The sequence below is a fragment of the Hippocampus comes genome, unplaced genomic scaffold, assembly GCF_001891065.2.
Source record: "Hippocampus comes isolate QL1 unplaced genomic scaffold, H_comes_QL1_v1.1 scaffold41, whole genome shotgun sequence".
Lineage (NCBI taxonomy): Eukaryota > Metazoa > Chordata > Actinopteri > Syngnathiformes > Syngnathidae > Hippocampus > Hippocampus comes.
In genome coordinates this window covers 1,146,970-1,165,461 of record NW_017805153.1, presented here as the reverse complement: position 1 = coordinate 1,165,461, position 18,492 = coordinate 1,146,970, and the positions used below count along the sequence as shown (strand labels likewise).

The 18,492-nt window shown below is 41.4% G+C and overlaps 1 protein-coding gene and 1 long non-coding RNA gene across 4 annotated transcripts in view; both read left to right on the top strand.

Annotated features, from left to right (window-relative positions):
* The window catches only part of LOC109515015 (rho GTPase-activating protein 6-like), a 64,204-nt gene that overhangs the window by 32,049 nt on the left and 13,663 nt on the right, over window positions 1–18,492 (top strand). The window contains exon 1 of one of the 3 annotated variants that reach the window (XM_019868548.1): window positions 3,465–3,581. The exons of the other annotated variants lie outside the window; for them this stretch is intronic. Coding sequence (XP_019724107.1) covers window positions 3,579–3,581 — 3 coding nt within the window. The 5' untranslated portion in view covers window positions 3,465–3,578. Of the gene's footprint in view, window positions 1–3,464; window positions 3,582–18,492 lie in introns of those variants that run through there. 3 annotated transcript variants of the gene reach the window in all.
* Window positions 3,588–6,501, top strand: LOC109515016 (uncharacterized). The gene is made up of 3 exons (XR_002168096.1): window positions 3,588–4,491; window positions 5,016–5,121; window positions 5,889–6,501. It is a non-coding gene; the product is annotated as an uncharacterized LOC109515016 (long non-coding RNA).

Genomic DNA, 18,492 nt, shown 5'->3' with positions numbered 1-18,492 from the left:
AATCTTAAATATGGCAGGGAATGTGTTTACTTTTTTAGTTTTGATTTTGAGCAGCAAATTTGGAGTTACATATTGGTGCTCACCAGGAATGCATAGGCAAAATTGCACAAATTTTCACTTGAAAGAATAGTGGCGATCTTGGGATTTTTTTTTGTTCAGTTTTCAAACTGTGTAAATTTAATACACTTCATCTTCAGCATGTTTAGTGCCACTTTTGTAAGTAACCACGCCCCCGCCCAGGCCACGCCCCCGTCCAGGCCACGCCCCTTCCGCTTTTTTCATCACTCGCCATTGCCATGTATGTCTACAAATATAGAGCCCACTGAGTCGACAGCACAACAATAAACGTGCATGCCGAGAAGCTAAACAAATCAAGCCCACGAATGAAATCACAGCTCTTGCTCGTTGTGTACAAGAACTGCACTGAGCTGTGCAGAGTAATGTTTGCACTGCCACAACACTGGAGGTGTTCACACTTAACCACCGATATTACGGAGAGTCAAAATAGATCATCGTGGATTTACCAGGGCACCAACAGAGAAGCTATTGTCTTTATTACACGCCAGTATTGAATCACATTAATTTAATGCAGCCTTATTCTAGCAGAGTGGTTCTTAACCTTTTTAGAGGTACCAAACCAACCAGTTAATATGCACATTCACCGAACCCTTCATGAGTAAAAAATAAACATATATATTTTTTACAAATTCAAGATATTAAAAAAAAACGCATTTATTAAAAACAGAAAAAAAGTAAATAACATTTCAAGAGATAAGTGTACTTTTTTTTTTTAAATTGTACGACGTACTATCACTACAGTCACACGTTGACTACTCAGCGAACTAAATTTCCCACAGCACTGATTGGACATGCAATGTCATGTGATCATCTGCAGCCAGTGATGGCCAAGCGGGCTTGTCATAACAAAGTAACATGTTGAGTCACGTTGGCAGACGCTCCGTCGAACCCCTGTGACCGACTCACCGAAACCCTGGAGTTCGATCGAACCCAGGTTAAGAACCGCTGTTCTAGTGATTGTGTTGCTGCCTGAACATCTGTCCTGGCTGCCAGTCACATTCAGTAGGAAGTGAAAAAGAAGTGAGGACCGTGAAATCGATGCTGAGGCATCAGTCACATGCGCCACGTGGTGTCATCTTGTTACACAATGACAGCACCGAAAAGCGTTAAAGCGGAAGTTAAGTCCAATATTTTCTTTGCAGTGACGTGCTCTATGGGTCTCCACCATTCTAAACATGGTGTTCTGATGAATATTGCATTTGTGGAGTTGGAATTCAGCAGATCTGTAAATCGACCCTCTTTCAGGCAATTTATGCAGCACTGCCACCTGCTGTCAAGTGAAAATGACTTTGAAGTACGAGTTCGTTCTTGCGAACGTCACAGCTCACCTGTTCTCTGGGTTTGGTTGGGTGAGTCCGTGGCTACTTTGACGTCGGTTTCAGTCAACAGCAGGTAGTGATAGCCCCCTGAGATAGATAGTGGGGTCACATAAACCATAGTGCAAAGATTTTTTTTTTGACTTGACGTCTGCTTTAAAGAGGGATCATCTCCGAGTTTTATCGCATTTATGTATTGAACTCCTAACACTCAGTCAGCACATTTACTGCGGAACGAAGCAAAAGCTGTGTGTTGAAAATGGGGCACGTTGCGGCAGACGCGTATCTCTGAAAAGATTGATCACCCATCTTAATTTATGTATGTGTCTTGGAATCCCGTGTCATTTTGCGTCTGTTTCTCATCACCAGCCACAAACAGAAAAAATGTCTAGTGGTTCTTAACCTTTTTAGAGGTATCGAAAACCAACCAGTTAATATGCACATTCACCGAACCCTTCATGAGTAAAAAATAAACATATATATTTTTTACAAATTCAAGATATTAAAAAAAAACGCATTTATTAAAAACAGAAAAAAAGTAAATAACATTTCAAGAGATAAGTGTACTTTTTTTTTTTAAATTGTACGACGTACTATCACTACAGTCACACGTTGACTACTCAGCGAACTAAATTTCCCACAGCACTGATTGGACATGCAATGTCATGTGATCATCTGCAGCCAGTGATGGCCAAGCGGGCTTGTCATAACAAAGTAACATGTTGAGTCACGTTGGCAGACGCTCCGTCGAACCCCTGTGACCGACTCACCGAAACCCTGGAGTTCGATCGAACCCAGGTTAAGAACCGCTGTTCTAGTGATTGTGTTGCTGCCTGAACATCTGTCCTGGCTGCCAGTCACATTCAGTAGGAAGTGAAAAAGAAGTGAGGACCGTGAAATCGATGCTGAGGCATCAGTCACATGCGCCACGTGGTGTCATCTTGTTACACAATGACAGCACCGAAAAGCGTTAAAGCGGAAGTTAAGTCCAATATTTTCTTTGCAGTGACGTGCTCTATGGGTCTCCACCATTCTAAACATGGTGTTCTGATGAATATTGCATTTGTGGAGTTGGAATTCAGCAGATCTGTAAATCGACCCTCTTTCAGGCAATTTATGCAGCACTGCCACCTGCTGTCAAGTGAAAATGACTTTGAAGTACGAGTTCGTTCTTGCGAACGTCACAGCTCACCTGTTCTCTGGGTTTGGTTGGGTGAGTCCGTGGCTACTTTGACGTCGGTTTCAGTCAACAGCAGGTAGTGATAGCCCCCTGAGATAGATAGTGGGGTCACATAAACCATAGTGCAAAGATTTTTTTTTTTGACTTGACGTCTGCTTTAAAGAGGGATCATCTCCGAGTTTTATCGCATTTATGTATTGAACTCCTAACACTCAGTCAGCACATTTACTGCGGAACGAAGCAAAAGCTGTGTGTTGAAAATGGGGCACGTTGCGGCAGACGCGTATCTCTGAAAAGATTGATCACCCATCTTAATTTATGTATGTGTCTTGGAATCCCGTGTCATTTTGCGTCTGTTTCTCATCACCAGCCACAAACAGAAAAAATGTCTTTTCTTCGTGCGGCATTTGTGTTTATAGACGTCCCCAAATTCTCCCTTTTTTTAATCCCACTTTGACGTCACACATTTCACTTTGCTGCGGCTTGTCTTCACCTTGATGACACCGATCGTGCTCTTTTCATCGTGAGCCAAATATTATTACGTTCCTGTTGTCTTTCTACTTTCTGATGTGTTTATTTTACTGCACGGCCGCTCCCAGGGCAAATAGAGCTGGCGGATTTTAAAACACACACATGCACACACACACACACACACACACACACACACACACACACACACACACACACACACACACACACACACACAAACACACACACAAACAGGCATGCACAAAATTCTGTTTTACTGCTTTATTGTGAAAGGAGGACAAACACTCCATTTTCCTTTTGTTCCCAAATAAATGTGTGTGTGCGTGCGTGTGTGCGTGCGTGTGTGCGTGTGCGTGTGGTGCGTGTGTGTGTGTGTGTGTGTGTGTGTGTGTGTGTGTGTGTATCAGCAGTCAACCCCATGTGTCCTCTTAGTCATTGGTGCTGTGAGTGTGTTTACACTGATCACAAGTTTTCTGAAGCATACTTTAACCGGGATAGAGCAGCCAGCAGACATAATGGTAAGACTGCAGTGTTGATGCTCTGAATATGTTTTCTCACCTTAAAACTTCAAGTGAGAATCTGTCAGGGGTAAACGTGACTCCTTTTGAATTTATTGAGCGGGTACTTGAAGGCGTCGTAGCTGTGGCCGCAACTGTGTAACATTGCAGGAGTTTAGGAGTGCCTCTTGGCGTTTTCACTACTAGGTAGCTCGTCATGACAACACCGCCCATCTGCAATTCTCCTCACCAGGACCTGTTGCATGGCGGTGCAGTGGGGTGGGGTTGAGCAGCGCTTGTTTTATTATCAACAACCAAAAACAAGTCCAGCCTCCTTGAGAGTTGTCTTTTTATGGAGTTGGAGGAAGGGTGCAGCGAGGAAAAAAATAACGAGCAGAAGGAGGAGAAAGTTCTAGAGAGGATTTACATGTTAAGCTCTTACCCCAGTTTTAGAAATATGTTCAGCAGAGGCTGTTGCTCAGTAAGTGCGAGAAACAGGTTAGCTACGTTTCCGCCGTTGTCTGTCTTTGAGACACAATGTTGTTGCTGTATCAAGTGTAGGTTTGATCTCCATCGCCATTCTGTACATCGGTGGGCCTCTCTTGCTGACCTGAGGAGCCCAGCCAAACCAAAGTTTGCCCCAGCTGTTATATGTCACAGTACAGTATTGCATTTCCACATCTGGCACAATTTAAAGAATCAAATCAAGTGCATAGGAATCCAGAAGTGACCTCACGGGCATGCGCAAACTTTCTCCCCAAATGATAACTTCAAGTTTTCTTTGTGTGAGAAATTTCCAGGAAGTCTCGCAACTCACAAAGGGCGGGCGTTGCGGATCGTCTGCCTAACTGCTTCAGTGTGTTTACGGGCCAAAGGTCACGGAAGAAAATGGTCCTCGTTGCTCACGCACATCTCAAGCCCCAAATGCGTGGTCTGTACTAAGTACATTTTATTATTGCTATAAATCTGCCGCCTTATAAGAGTCACATTTTGGCTGCCTACAGCATTCCTACGACTTAAAAGAATAATGCATCTTCTCACTTGCACAGTCAACAACATCACTTTGCAGGAACTGATTTAGTAAAGGGCTTTTTTGGACAATGTGTGTATGCAATGCGCTATCAAAATGTCCTTAATGATGGCCTTTGATAGAAATAATGTATGTCTTTGGGCCTCTACCCACCAATCCGCCGTTGGCCAATGTGGCCGACTGTCGCTTTGGCCCATTGGCCCGATCGAGTGATTGTGGTTCACACTGTAACAGGCCGGCCCCGACGTCGTCTGCTTTTGCGCACGCGTTTGAAGTGATGCCCCTTTACACCCGTAATTACGTGGGTTGCAAGCAAATGAAGCAAATCGGCTTCATTTTCACTCACTTGATCACAGAATGATGCTTGTTGCGAAGTCGCAATTTGCATTGCTGTCGTCTGTCCCTTGTTTACTTGCTGGTGGAAGAAATACCAATGCGGCGGCGGTGCAGGAAGACTCTAAACATTTCACCTCCACGGGGTGCTGTCGTCTGACGTGAAACGCACCCTTGCTGCACTTCTCTTGGCAAACGGTAAGTGGGCTGAGCTTCAAAATGATAACACAGATTGATTGAGTATACATGTCAACAACATTTTTGTTTCTTTACTTTTCTGAAACACAAATTGACATTACAGGCTCGAGTGAAGTGCTCAATGGAAGGATCAAAATAGAAAATTTGAAACGTCATTGCACAGTGTAGCTGCAAGCAGGTGATATATTTTCAAAGCGTCAGCAGCCTTTCGTGACAGTTCTGAAGCTAATTGCCAACAGTTTTTCCCTCTCCAGCGGTGTACTAGGTTTTGGAAGAGAACTAGCTAACGGTATGTATGACACATTGCCGTGAAAAATGATTTGCCCCTTTTTTCAAATTCTCATTTTTTTGCATAGTTTCCCCACTTTAATGTGCCAGATCATCAAAGAAATGTAAAGCTCAGACAAAGATAACACAAGTAAACCTAAAATGTTTTGTTTTTACACACAGGGCCATGTAGGTTTGGATTATTATCATTATGATTTTTTTTTTCTATTTTGTGCTGTTTTTGACCATTTAAATTTGTCTGATAATGAGAAACGTTGAAGTCTGACAAACATGCACAAAAATAAATCAGGACGGGGGCACAAACACTTGTTCACGTGACTTTAGATATCGAGCCAATATGTTGCAACAATGTTGTCATCTTTAATTTGCCGTTGGAAGGACTTTACCAACAAATATTTTACTTCAGGGATAAAGAATTCCTGACTTTGATTCTGCAATTAGCATTCATGAGTTTTACATTGTGTTTTCTTGTTTATCAGTGCTGGAGACATTAAGCGGCCCCGGCAGCATTTCGGATGGGAAACGTAAACATTTGCCATCCGGCGGGAACTGGATCGACATTCTACAATGAAGAGAACACGTTTTACATACATATGATGTAAAATAAAATCCGTCCTTTTTTCCTGACAACGGTGTGTCGAATTCAAGTATTAAAACTGTAACTAGCAAGACTTTTTCTCTTGTATAGGAAATCAAAATGTTTTGTAACACAACTAGATAGCTTACAACAGTACAACGTTACATCGTTATCTGCTTTAGGAATTAACATTTATGATGTAGTTAGCAGGGGTGCCCAAGTCCGGTCCTAGAGAGCCCCACTCCACCCTGTTTTCACTGTCTCCCTTCTCCAACACACTCAATTCAAACGATCAAAAAGCTCATCAGCAAACTTAACGGAAGCCTGATAACGGTCTTGCTCATTTGAATCAGATATTTCAAACAAATGTTCCAAGTGTGTTTGTATGTCACCTCAAATAATTTAACATTTGAAAACTTGTTTCATTAAAACTAACAACAACTAAAACAAAATTCAGTCATTCATGAAAGAAGGGTTTTGAGTGTCAAAGAGACAACTCATTCCAAAAAAATAAACCAAAAAAAAACCCCAACCCCCCTTCCCCCCAAAAACAGAGCAACTTTTATTAATTTTATAGATATCCTATATATAAAACATACAATATAATGTATTATAGACATTTTGTTCTTCTACTTCTTCCTTTCATAACTTTGCTGCTGCGAATTGGGAATTTCTCCATTGTGAGGCGAATAAAGGTTTTCTTATCTTATCCCTTTCAGGGACAGCGGTTACTACAGTGGACAGCTTATCATGTTATCAGGTTACAGGGTGCATGAAAAAGTTTTATATATGTAGGCGGGGGACACCCTGAACCGGTTGCCAGCCAATCGCATGGCACACACAGACGAACAACCATCCGCATTCACACGACACGTTGTCTAATGTTCATGCTCTCAGTTTTTCTAAAACAAATTTGCCCTAAAAAAAAAAGATTGGTTGAACAAGAAAAAATTGCAAGAAAACCCACAAATTAGTGAGCCACAACTGCATTACATGAAGTAATGGTCACGAATGTGCGATTGAGTGAAGCAGAGCGTGAAATAGCGAGGGAGCACTACTTGATACAGTAATTACTTTATAATTAATGCATTTTTCGAGATAAATAAAATTAGTACTTAAACTGAACCGATGGATTTTCTGAACTTGACGAATTAAAACTTGAAATAACAAGAAAGAAGTGACATTTCCTGTCTGGGAGTGTGAATCTTTTGAGGAAAAGCACACAAATCGCAGAACTATGCAGATACAAACATGTAATTACTTAGCGTGCGTTTGTGTGTGTGCGGGAGTTCGTGTGTGTGTGTGTGTGTGTGTGTGTGTGTGTGTGTGTGTGTGTGTGTGTGTGTGTGTGTGTGTGTGTGAGAGAGAGTGTGACCCAAGAGTTCAAGAGGCCATTGACTAAGACTGGATTAGCTGCTCTCAAGGCTTCCACTGGAATGCAAGGATCAACAGTGCTTGCGCGCACACGCGCACACCCACATTTTTGTGTTGCACTCAAACAGCCACTATTTACCCACTAGTCTATAACAGTCCATTAATGGCTGCGAGTTCTTGGGAGGGCAGTTATACAAGGTCAAGCAGTGTTGTTCATGTATTATGTGTGTATGTATTGTTCATGTATATATTTATTAATCTTGGGAGTCCTGGCTACCTCAGTGAAAGAAGATTGAGATGTGGGTTTGAATTTCTTTCCTTGTTGAGTTGAGGCTGTAAATTGTGTGTGCATATTGTGAGTGTGAAGGGTTGAGCTACATGTGACAGTCCTGTCATTGATGAGTTAGTCAGTCCAGGATGTTTATCATCTCCCACCGGAAGTCAGCTGCACTAGGCTTCAGCTTCTGGTATGGAAATAGTCAGAAAATGCAGTTTTTATTCTTGTGTGTGTGTATTTGCAGTACCATAAAACTGTGAAGCTGTTTTTTAAAATATTTAGTCCCTTCCTTGGCTGAATAAGGTGACCAGAATATGAGTAAATGTTTCAGCCATGTTGCTGTGCCACCATGCACCACTGCACTAACTACGGTAATAACTGTGGGCACAGTTTCAACTTGTACTACATTCACAATAAGTAATATTATTAAATCAGTAACTACTGTAACTGACAATATCTAAATCACTCAGTTTTAGTTTCAGTAGTAATGTTATGGTCAAGGCAGAAATCGTAAAGTTCTGCGAAAAAAAAAATATATACATATCATCCAAACCTATTGTGAAATGACAAGAGTTTATGCATGTAGCTTTTCAGTCAGTGCGACTCTCTTAAATTTATATTCAATAACTTATCTGAACTCTTTAAACTCAGCTGAAATGAAAATGAGGAACATACTCCCACTTTGGCCCCTTTTAAAGAGTAACGACAGCCATGTTCTCCTTCCTTCAGGAAATCAATAATAGATTAGCACATGTTCACATTTACGCACATGCACACACATTACTCGGCATTAGTGGGTGTGATGAGGTCTCCAGGAAGTTACACTTGGCTAAAACTTCCTGCACTGTACCACCAAGTTTGGACTACTTGGACTTAGCTGTCAGTTTTATGTCACACATCCATGCCAAGGTTCAGCAGAGTAAAGTGGCCCAGAAAATTGTTAAATGCTCTAGTTTTCACTATTTTCCATTTGTGATACACTGTGACCTTTGATGTCCTGATATGATGTCTGGATTCTCTCAAAGAATTTGCTACCAGTGGCAATGATCATGAAGCAAACTTTCTCAACTGAGCCTGAAGATCAACGTCTCACTTGTACATTCCGTTGAAATTGTGATTCAAAGTCTTCAGCAAATTTCAAAAAGAGAGTTGTTTTACTGTCCAGATTAAAGTACATTGATCACTTTATTTTCAGTGGACTTTGACGCAGACTGAAAAACAATCACCAATTCAGTGTTTCATCCGTCATGTATTTATGATGTAGGGCTGTGTGGCCACAACGCTGTCGTTATTTTCACAGCTTTTCCTCTTCTCAAGCAGTGGTTCCCAACCTTTTATGACTTGTGTCCCCCCAAACTATTTTGTCCGACCACCAGAACCCCCTAACTCTTAGCCTGTTGATGATTCTCCAAAAGTACAACGCAACACAATTGATGATGAAATGAAAATCAGTTCATTTTGTTTCCTTCATACAAACATTTAATTCTTTGCTGTTCTCTCCTTTTTCATTCAAACATAAAAATGAAAATCGTGTTGCCTTGAAATGAAATCAGTAGCATATTAAATTTGCATACATTAAATCAAAGTGAAGAATAAACCTGCCTTTGTTACATCCCCCTCCCACACACGCCTATTGTGATTTTGGCGCGGTTGTGCCACAGGGTATTGATATGGAAAATACTTTGGAAATGATTAAATATTTCCAGGTATCCCCATTGTGCCCGCATACACTGTGTACGCCTGTTTGGGAAATACCATTCTAAATGAATAGCTCAAGCTAAAATCAAATGCATCTGAACTTGCACTGTTGGTCAGCGGTGGGCGCGTGCAGCAAACTTTCGTCATTTACCAGCTTGCCCCTCCGTGAAGGAAAACAACACGAGGATCTTCATTGGCCCTAATGCTCTTCCGTACGCAACCATGTCACATTGCGTGCCAATATTAACAATATATTTGGTCAACTTGAAAATTATTCAGCATGTAAGGCTTGAAGATAATCACATTTCTTTTGTTGCCATAGTGACCGCAGATAGTCTTAATTAGTTCTAATATTGTTAGCATATCCCAGAAACCTCATGTGTTGTGTTTGTGTGCATTCTGCGAACCGTACAAACGTAGGGGGAGCCATGGAGCAAAAACAAAAGGCCATTTTTTTTTTCTTGCTGCTCTAAGCTGTTGAGAGATGCTGTCGCGTGACCACAGCTCAGCTTTAACACTGTCATCTCCACCAACAAAATCATTCGGATTTGGAGGAGTGGACCAGTGTGCCATAATCCCACAACTCTTTAACTACCACACAGGATTAACGGGAAATTGATTTGGGAGGGAGGCGGGTGATGTGGCACCCATGCGGAAAATAGAGTCTTAAAGAGACTTTTCTCTGATCCTGCTGTGTTAAACGGATACGGTGAAAGAAGATCAGAGGGGGGAATTGCAAGGGAATGTGATTTACTTTAGTTGGCTCATGTTCCTGCCACTGCAGTGAAATATAAACTAAAAATTCCTTAATAGGATTAACATAAGCTTCTAATCAGTGAAAAAAAAAAAAACAAAACAAAAAACTTGCCTATCGAGGTCCCGAAACAGAAGTCACAGTTAAGGCATCAGTATGGTGACAGCACTCACACAAAATGTAATGCAAGGTCATTTTTTAAAATGGCACTTGCTGCTAATGAACACGTGATACATAAGATATCTTTTATTTGTCCCACACTGGGGAAATTTACATGTGTGTGGTTGAATTATTGCAATCACCACAAATGTCCGCTTCATGCTTTATCTTTCACGTGGGATTAATTTAAAGTCAAATATGAAAATAGACATAAAAAAAAATAGTAACATTGTTACTCTAAACAACTTTGCACATGCAAGACGATCTTGAGTGGTCTATTCTATTCCAAGTCTGCACCCCGCTCACACATACAACATAACCATTCGGCTTTACACGATCAAAATTTTCGGGACCGATCACCATTCGGCAGTCTTCGAAAAAAAATGCTAACCGATCCCTGATCCAATAACAAGATGGAGCAATATGTCTATTTTAATAACTTCTTTATTCATTTACTCCATTATTTATTTATTTGATTGAAAAGGAGACCGTAAATAAACATTTCCATGTAAATATGACAGATTATAGCTGTTGACTAGTGTCCATCTCTAGTCCCTTGGCAGGTTGTTCAATTTTAAATATAATTGTGTCCTGTTTACTGAGCATCAACAGAAGTTTTCTCAAGCATTTTTGCCAATATTGAACAATCTTTGCAATGGCCCTAGGAAGGAAAGTAGAGGGAAAAAAATCCAAGAAAAACAATTGAAAAACAAGCATAACTTGATTTTCACTAAAAATGTAGCTGCGTTAGAAAGGAGCAATAGAAAAAAACAACTAAATTCTGTATCTGGACCCTTTTCAAAATGATTGCAATGAATAACTTCACTGGATTTATGAACTGTAACTTCAGCATGGCAGAAAAGAGTGAAGCGTTACCCTGAAATTGTCCATACAGCTGTCCAATACTGTATTGCTGTACATGGGACTTTGACATCCAAATCTTTGAAAGCAGTGAAGCAGAGTTGTTTCATGAAGTGACACTTATTTATATATCTTCATTGATTTCATAAAGACAACTTGGCAACTGTATAATTCTGGACAGTAGGGAATGTGCATTGTGGCGTTTTCATATGTGACATTGGGGAGCCTACCGGACTATTGTTTAAAACAAAAGATGTGTTCTGTTGTTGTGTTCCCTATAAATTAGTGTTGTATTTAGCCATTAATAGAGACAATGTGTCACGTTTCGCGTAATGGTAGATGGAGGACTGAACAAAATGTATGAACATAAAAACACTTGTAGGGTACACTGGAGAAAACTCACTCAAATACTCAAACAAAGTCCTGGAAATCACAAGAAACCAAAGTAGCAAAAAAACCTTTGACAGAAACAAAACATGACATGGGCACACAGACACGCACAATGATCCAACAAAGACTGCCAGCAGCCAGGGAACTAAATACAAGCAAAGTGACGAGACAACAAGAAACACCTGGACAAGACACAAAGGGTTGAGGGAGCTGATTGGTTCAACACAAGGGACACGGATGACGAGAGCAGGTGGCGACAAAAAGGGCACATGAGAGAACAAAACCAAATGTAAGCTAAACAAAAACATAATATAACGGAGTTAGTGTCTTTGAAATATGCGTGGGGGGTGAAATACGCGTGAGGGGCGCGGGGGGACGAATTCGTCGCCGTGCTCGTGGGTGGTTCGCTTCCTGTAAATGTCTTTTTTGCAGCGTAATCCAAAACTCAGAAGATCCTGACGACAACAGTATGTCGAACACGGGGTGTTGTTTCTGAGCCAAAATAAACCTTTCAATCAACAAAAGGAGCACCAGTTGTGATCTGACAGTGTCGAGATGGCCGTTGTGCCTGCTGGAGTGGAGAGGGAGAGCGAGGCCGTTTGAGCCGATACCGCTAAGATCAACATCGAAACGATTGATACTTTAGTCATTTGAGGGCACTGCATTTGCAGTGTCGTACCACAAGGAAAATCAGTGCTGGTATCGATGAGCAAACTCTTACAAGGACCACACAAGCAGGAGAGCGGCTTTCTGTGCAGCTCTAAATCTCATGACAAGAGTTCTATATTGACAGGTAGCGCCACAATGTTTTCGTAGTGGCCAACATTGATTTGTGTTGGCCCGCCACAGGTAAATGTAAATGTGGGAAACACTGCACCTCTCATACCTTATTTCGCAGGACCAATCAGTGATGTCATTTGATCAATTGGCAAATTTAAGACATTACGGCCGATCACCAAATAAACTCCGGTTTCCTCCCACATTCCAAAAACATCCATGGCAGGCTGATCGAACACTCAAAATTGTCCCTAGATGTGAGTGTGAGCGCGGATGGTTGTTCGTCTCTGTGTGTCCTGCGATTGGCTGGCAACCGGTTCAGGGTGTCCCCCGCCTACTGCCTGAAGACAGCTGGGATAGACTCCAGCACGCCCGGCGACCCTTGTTAGGATAAAGCGGATCGGAAAATGGATGGATGGATTAAAATCGAATTCATAAAATTATAATGGAATTGCTCTGCACAAACTGCATCATGTAGGGGCTGATAGCTGTGGATAAGTCCATCAAGCTTCTTCAAACCACCTACCAGCAAGTGTCATCTGCTCAGTCTTGTTTGGCCTTTGCTGACCTTTCTTCAAGTGTCATTCACACAAATCAACAGAAAATGGAGGCTTTAAAAGCACACAAAGGCAAACACAGTCATGCAGGCATGCATGACGCCAACCCCTTCAAGAATCAATCAGTCTCACACAAGACGAACAATACCACTCGTATGCTAAAAGACGCGATTCTCACCCAGAAATATGCACTTCACAATCCCCTCACAAACAGAAGACGCCTTCAAGTACCCGCTCAATAAATTCAAGCAAGTGCATTATTTCCAATCACTTGCAATGAGTGCATCTTTTCATTGGTAGACAAAGCTTTTTTTAATATTCGGGAGTGTATGGGGGATTATACTGTCAACCAAAAGTATGCAAACATATTCCAAAGCTCAAAAATAGGCATGGAAAAATAAACATCGTTTTTAACCTGGACTTGAAAGTATTTCCACTCGGGGCTGACTTCATACTCCCAACAAATAACTTAATAAACCCTTTTATTGTTAATTTTTTCGCGGCCCAAATGCTAAAACTGTACTCCAGACAGCCAGGGAAACGTGTTCAGGACCAAAGTGTTGCATCTTAATGGCTTTCGGTGGCTGCAAAGAATCCGCTCTCCCAGTGACAAACATCGCCATGGTTACGTGCTCCACTTCGTCAGCCTCATTTTCCTGCAAATGCACAAAAAAGCAACAATGCAATTAGTACTTGGAAAGCTAGAAGTGAAGCTCTCTGCCAATCTAATCTAATGGGCTAATCTGAAGGCCACATGAAGTTGGAGCTCTGTAGCAATTGACTGTGCAGAAAGTCGGCGACCTCTTTGCACGTAACGCCTCAGCATCCGCTGACCCCTCTCAGTCAGTTTACATGGCCTCCCATTTCTTGGCTTAGTTGCTGTTGTTTCCAAACCCTTCCATTTTCTTATAATAAAGCTGACAGTAGACTGTGGAATATTTCGGAGCGAGGAAATTTAATGACTGGATTGGTTGCACAGGTGGCATCCTATTACAGTTCCACGCTAGAATTCACTGAGCTTCTGAGAACGGTCCATTCTTTCACAATTGTTTGTGAAAACAGTCTCCATGCCTCGGTGCTTGATTTTATAGACCTGTGGTCAGGCCAAGTGATTAGGACACCTGATTCTGGTCATTTGGATGGGTGAGCAAAGACTTTTGGTAATACAGCCTGTATAGTGTATCTAGATTGCGTATCCAGGTTGTGTAGCTGCCTGCTCTCACTGCGACCAAAATATTGTTGTTTCCGTGCGTTGAATTTGAGGGCTGAAAATGATGTCCAGTCGAGGTCAGTTACATGGTTACAATCAAAAATGACTGAACGAACCGTATGGTTATTACCATATTGGCCCGAATATAAGACGGCCCTGATTATAAGACGACCCCCTCTTTTTCAAAAGTCAAGTTTGAAAAAATACTTTTTGAACACCATATACATTTTTATACAGAAAATAATTACAGTACATCTGAAACAAATGATTATAACAATATATTTGAGAGAAAAAGCATGTTTTTTGCCTCATTCAAATCTTAATATCTGAACATTTAAATATGTAAACTAAAGTGCAATCACATTCGTAAATGAATGGCTTCTGGTTTTTGAAATGTAAATTACGTCATAACTTCTCCTCAGCTGCCGGTTAACCTGGCCGATCTTCGACCCACATTTCTCCAGATTGTCGCTACGTTTCTCCATTTTCTGTAATCTCTTCTGTTATTTTCTTCTCTTTTCTTTCTTACCGCGATTTTTTATTTTTCTACTTCGTGCTACCGCTATTTTTATTTTTATTCTTCGTGACAGGGGTTCACTTTGGCCTGGGGAGTCAAGTTCAGCATTCGCTTCAATGATATCTATCTTTGATGTCATGAAATTTACATGACATCAAAGTTAAAAAAAGGACATACATTCAACCATAATAAAGTGAACATGAAAGAAAAAACATGAGACAAATGACAGCTGTTGTGTACTTTTTCACTACAGTCAGATTCATATCTTAATGTTATGTAACATTGATCACTTCGCTTTCCCTCAAGCCGAATTGAGGACAACCTTAAAAAGGTGGAAAAAACCTATTAATCCTCTGTATTGGACAGGCATATGTACACACATGCATTAGGCGCAGGAACACAGGCCTGTGTGCATAGACACGCAAAAAGAGTGCTGGCTGATGAGTCCAACTGGTCAGTAATCACTTACAAATGTGAACCTTGAGATGGTTTGTCAAGGGGAGGGAAAATGTACTTAAAAGCAATCGATGACATGCAAAAGACATACACGCGCATAAAAAAGAGAAACAGGTTTTTCCTTTTCAACGTTGCGGGACAGGAACTCAGGGGTCATTTCAAGGCAGTGGAAACACAAAATGAAAGCTGATGAAAAAAGAGAAAAGAGCGAAAGAATTCCTCAAACGTTCCTTTGGTGTCTGTTTCCACAATAACGGCTCCTCTACTGGGCCCCGAGTACCTGCCTGGAATATGGCAGCACATGTACGTAATTGTGCATAAAGGCTGGCTAGAATCACGAGTTTGACTTCACCAGATGTGGATGTGTGTTTTTCCTAAATCTGAGTTAAACTATACAGTGGATACCCCACTGTGTCACGTGAAGACATTGACCATCTTAAAGCTGTGGTCGTCTCGAAACATCCAGGTTGAAAGCAAAAAAACTGCATCTTGGACAGCTTTAGGTAACAAACCAGAACAAGAAAATGCATTATGGGACAATTGTGGACAATGCGACGGCATCGAAACCGACCTGCCCTTCAAGGTTTTAACTGAAATCAACTTTTGAATGCCCTTTGTCAGTGTCTGTCAATCTGACAGAATTCCCCATGGTGGGGCTGCATGATGGAAGAGCGGTTAGATTCTGGGTTCGAATCTCAGCTCTGACCTTTCCTTGTGGAATTTGCTCATTTCCCCTGTGCATGCCAGTGTGAATTTTGACAAGAAATTTTGTCATCACACATTCAGAAAAAATTGCATGTATGTTGACCCACAAGGGAGAAACAATCACCTTTCCTTTCAAGGAGGGGCAGGAGTTATACAAGCTTCCGTTTTGCAATGCAAAGAGTCACGACACACTTGCGTCTCATCATCTCGTTATTCACCGCATCTCCACATGATACTTTAAGACTGTTAGTAAAGAATCCAAGTTGTCCGCAAGTGCAAATGTGAGCATGAATGGTACTGTGTTTGCATGTGCTCTGCGATTGACCGGCGTCCAGTTCACGGTGGACCAGATGAAGAATTTGATGGCGGGATAATACTGGTTAAATGTCTGACATAATGCTATATTTCTGAGTTTAGCTTGTTTGAATTTTGCATCACATGATGCGATTGACGGACTTAATCATTCCATGTTCTAGCCGGCAGACAGTGATGTATGGTGAGGTTCACGACCAGTGAGTCCGACATAAAAATATGAACACAAAATAGGAGATTAGCCTGCATTTATGATTTACATTTTGACCATAGTTGAAACATACATTACACAGATACATCAAGCTGTTCCTTGACTCTCACATGACAGGAAATATGAAAATTCAGCTATTCTAAAGATGAAATCATTGATATGATTGGATTGCGAAAGAACTAAAATGGAAAATAATCTACTGTAATCAGTTTTGTTTTTACTATTCGCATGGGGTGGAGCGGACAACGGCGGTCCCGCCTCACTAGCCTGCCAAAATGTGGTGCGTGCGACCTTAGCACTGGCAAGACCTCCTGATTTACATGCCTGCTGATCTTGCTGATATGCACATTTACGTGACTTGGTTCAGATGAGTTTGACATCTTGCCAAAAGCATTTTGCTCGGGATGATATCAACTAGCCAAAGGTTGTATGTTTACAGAGTAAATATGAGCACAAAGGAATTACTCTTGTTATTTCTACAATGTGTTACGTACCGCATCTCCACATGATACTTTAAGACTGTTAGTAAAGAATCCAAGTTGTCCGCAAGTGCAAATGTGAGCATGAATGGTACTGTGTTTGCATGTGCTCTGCGATTGACCGGCGTCCAGTTCACGGTGGACCAGATGAAGAATTTGATGGCGGGATAATACTGGTTAAATGTCTGACATAATGCTATATTTCTGAGTTTAGCTTGTTTGAATTTTGCATCACATGATGCGATTGACGGACTTAATCATTCCATGTTCTAGCCGGCAGACAGTGATGTATGGTGAGGTTCACGACCAGTGAGTCCGACATAAAAATATGAACACAAAATAGGAGATTAGCCTGCATTTATGATTTACATTTTGACCATAGTTGAAACATACATTACACAGATACATCAAGCTGTTCCTTGACTCTCACATGACAGGAAATATGAAAATTCAGCTATTCTAAAGATGAAATCATTGATATGATTGGATTGCGAAAGAACTAAAATGGAAAATAATCTACTGTAATCAGTTTTGTTTTTACTATTCGCATGGGGTGGAGCGGACAACGGCGGTCCCGCCTCACTAGCCTGCCAAAATGTGGTGCGTGCGACCTTAGCACTGGCAAGACCTCCTGATTTACATGCCTGCTGAAAGTTGTGTTTGTGCCGCGCTAGGTTTTTTTTTTTTCTTGCTGATATGCACATTTACGTGACTTGGTTCAGATGAGTTTGACATCTTGCCAAAAGCATTTTGCTCGGGATGATATCAACTAGCCAAAGGTTGTATGTTTACAGAGTAAATATGAGCACAAAGGAATTACTCTTGTTATTTCTACAATGTGTTACGTTAGGTTAACTTGGGGGCGGCGAGGTGGTCAACTGGTTAGCACATTCGCCTCACAGTGCAGAGGTGAAGGATTTGATTCTAGCTCCGGCTTTCATGTGTGAGTGTACATGTTCTCTCTGTGTCAGCGTGGGTTTTCTCCGGGTACTCCGGTTTCCTCCCACATTCCTAAATCATGCACGATAGGTTAATGGGACACTCTAAATTGTCCCCAGGTGTGATTGTAGGCATGAATGGTTGTTTATCTATGTCTGCCCTGCGATTGGCTGGCAACCAGTTCAGGGTGCACCCCGCCTACTGACCCAAAAGACAGCTTGGGATAGCGTCCAGCACACCTGTGACCCTCGTAAGCGGATCAGATAATGGATGGATGGATGAAAGTTTGACTTTGTACTCTTCTGTTGTGTCCTGAAAGTTCTGCACCCCCCCGCCCCACCCCCACAAAAAAAATCTAAATAGAAATAAATAAATGAATTTTAATTTTTTTAAAATGTATTTGAATTCAAAGTTATTTTAATATATCAACACTATACCCCAACTTGTTCATGGGAACACATCAATTTTTGCTCTAAACAGGATAAAAAAAAATAGAGGATAGGGCAATGTATTACATATCTTTACACCTGGTGTTATCATTGGACAGGTATGACAATTACACGCACACACTCAGACCTACACACACGCACGCACACACACACACACACACACACACACACACACACACACACACACAATAAACACACACATTCAGTGATACAATGAGTTCGTATCGGGGCTCGTAATCATATTGCTTCTGGCACTGATGATGGCATAGACGTCTCTCACAATGGAAAGGATGTGGTGATCGTGACGTTTACAACTCGCTACATACTGTATAGTGTCAATGTTGATCGATTTAAGGAGAGAGTTTACCTTGCTCACATCGA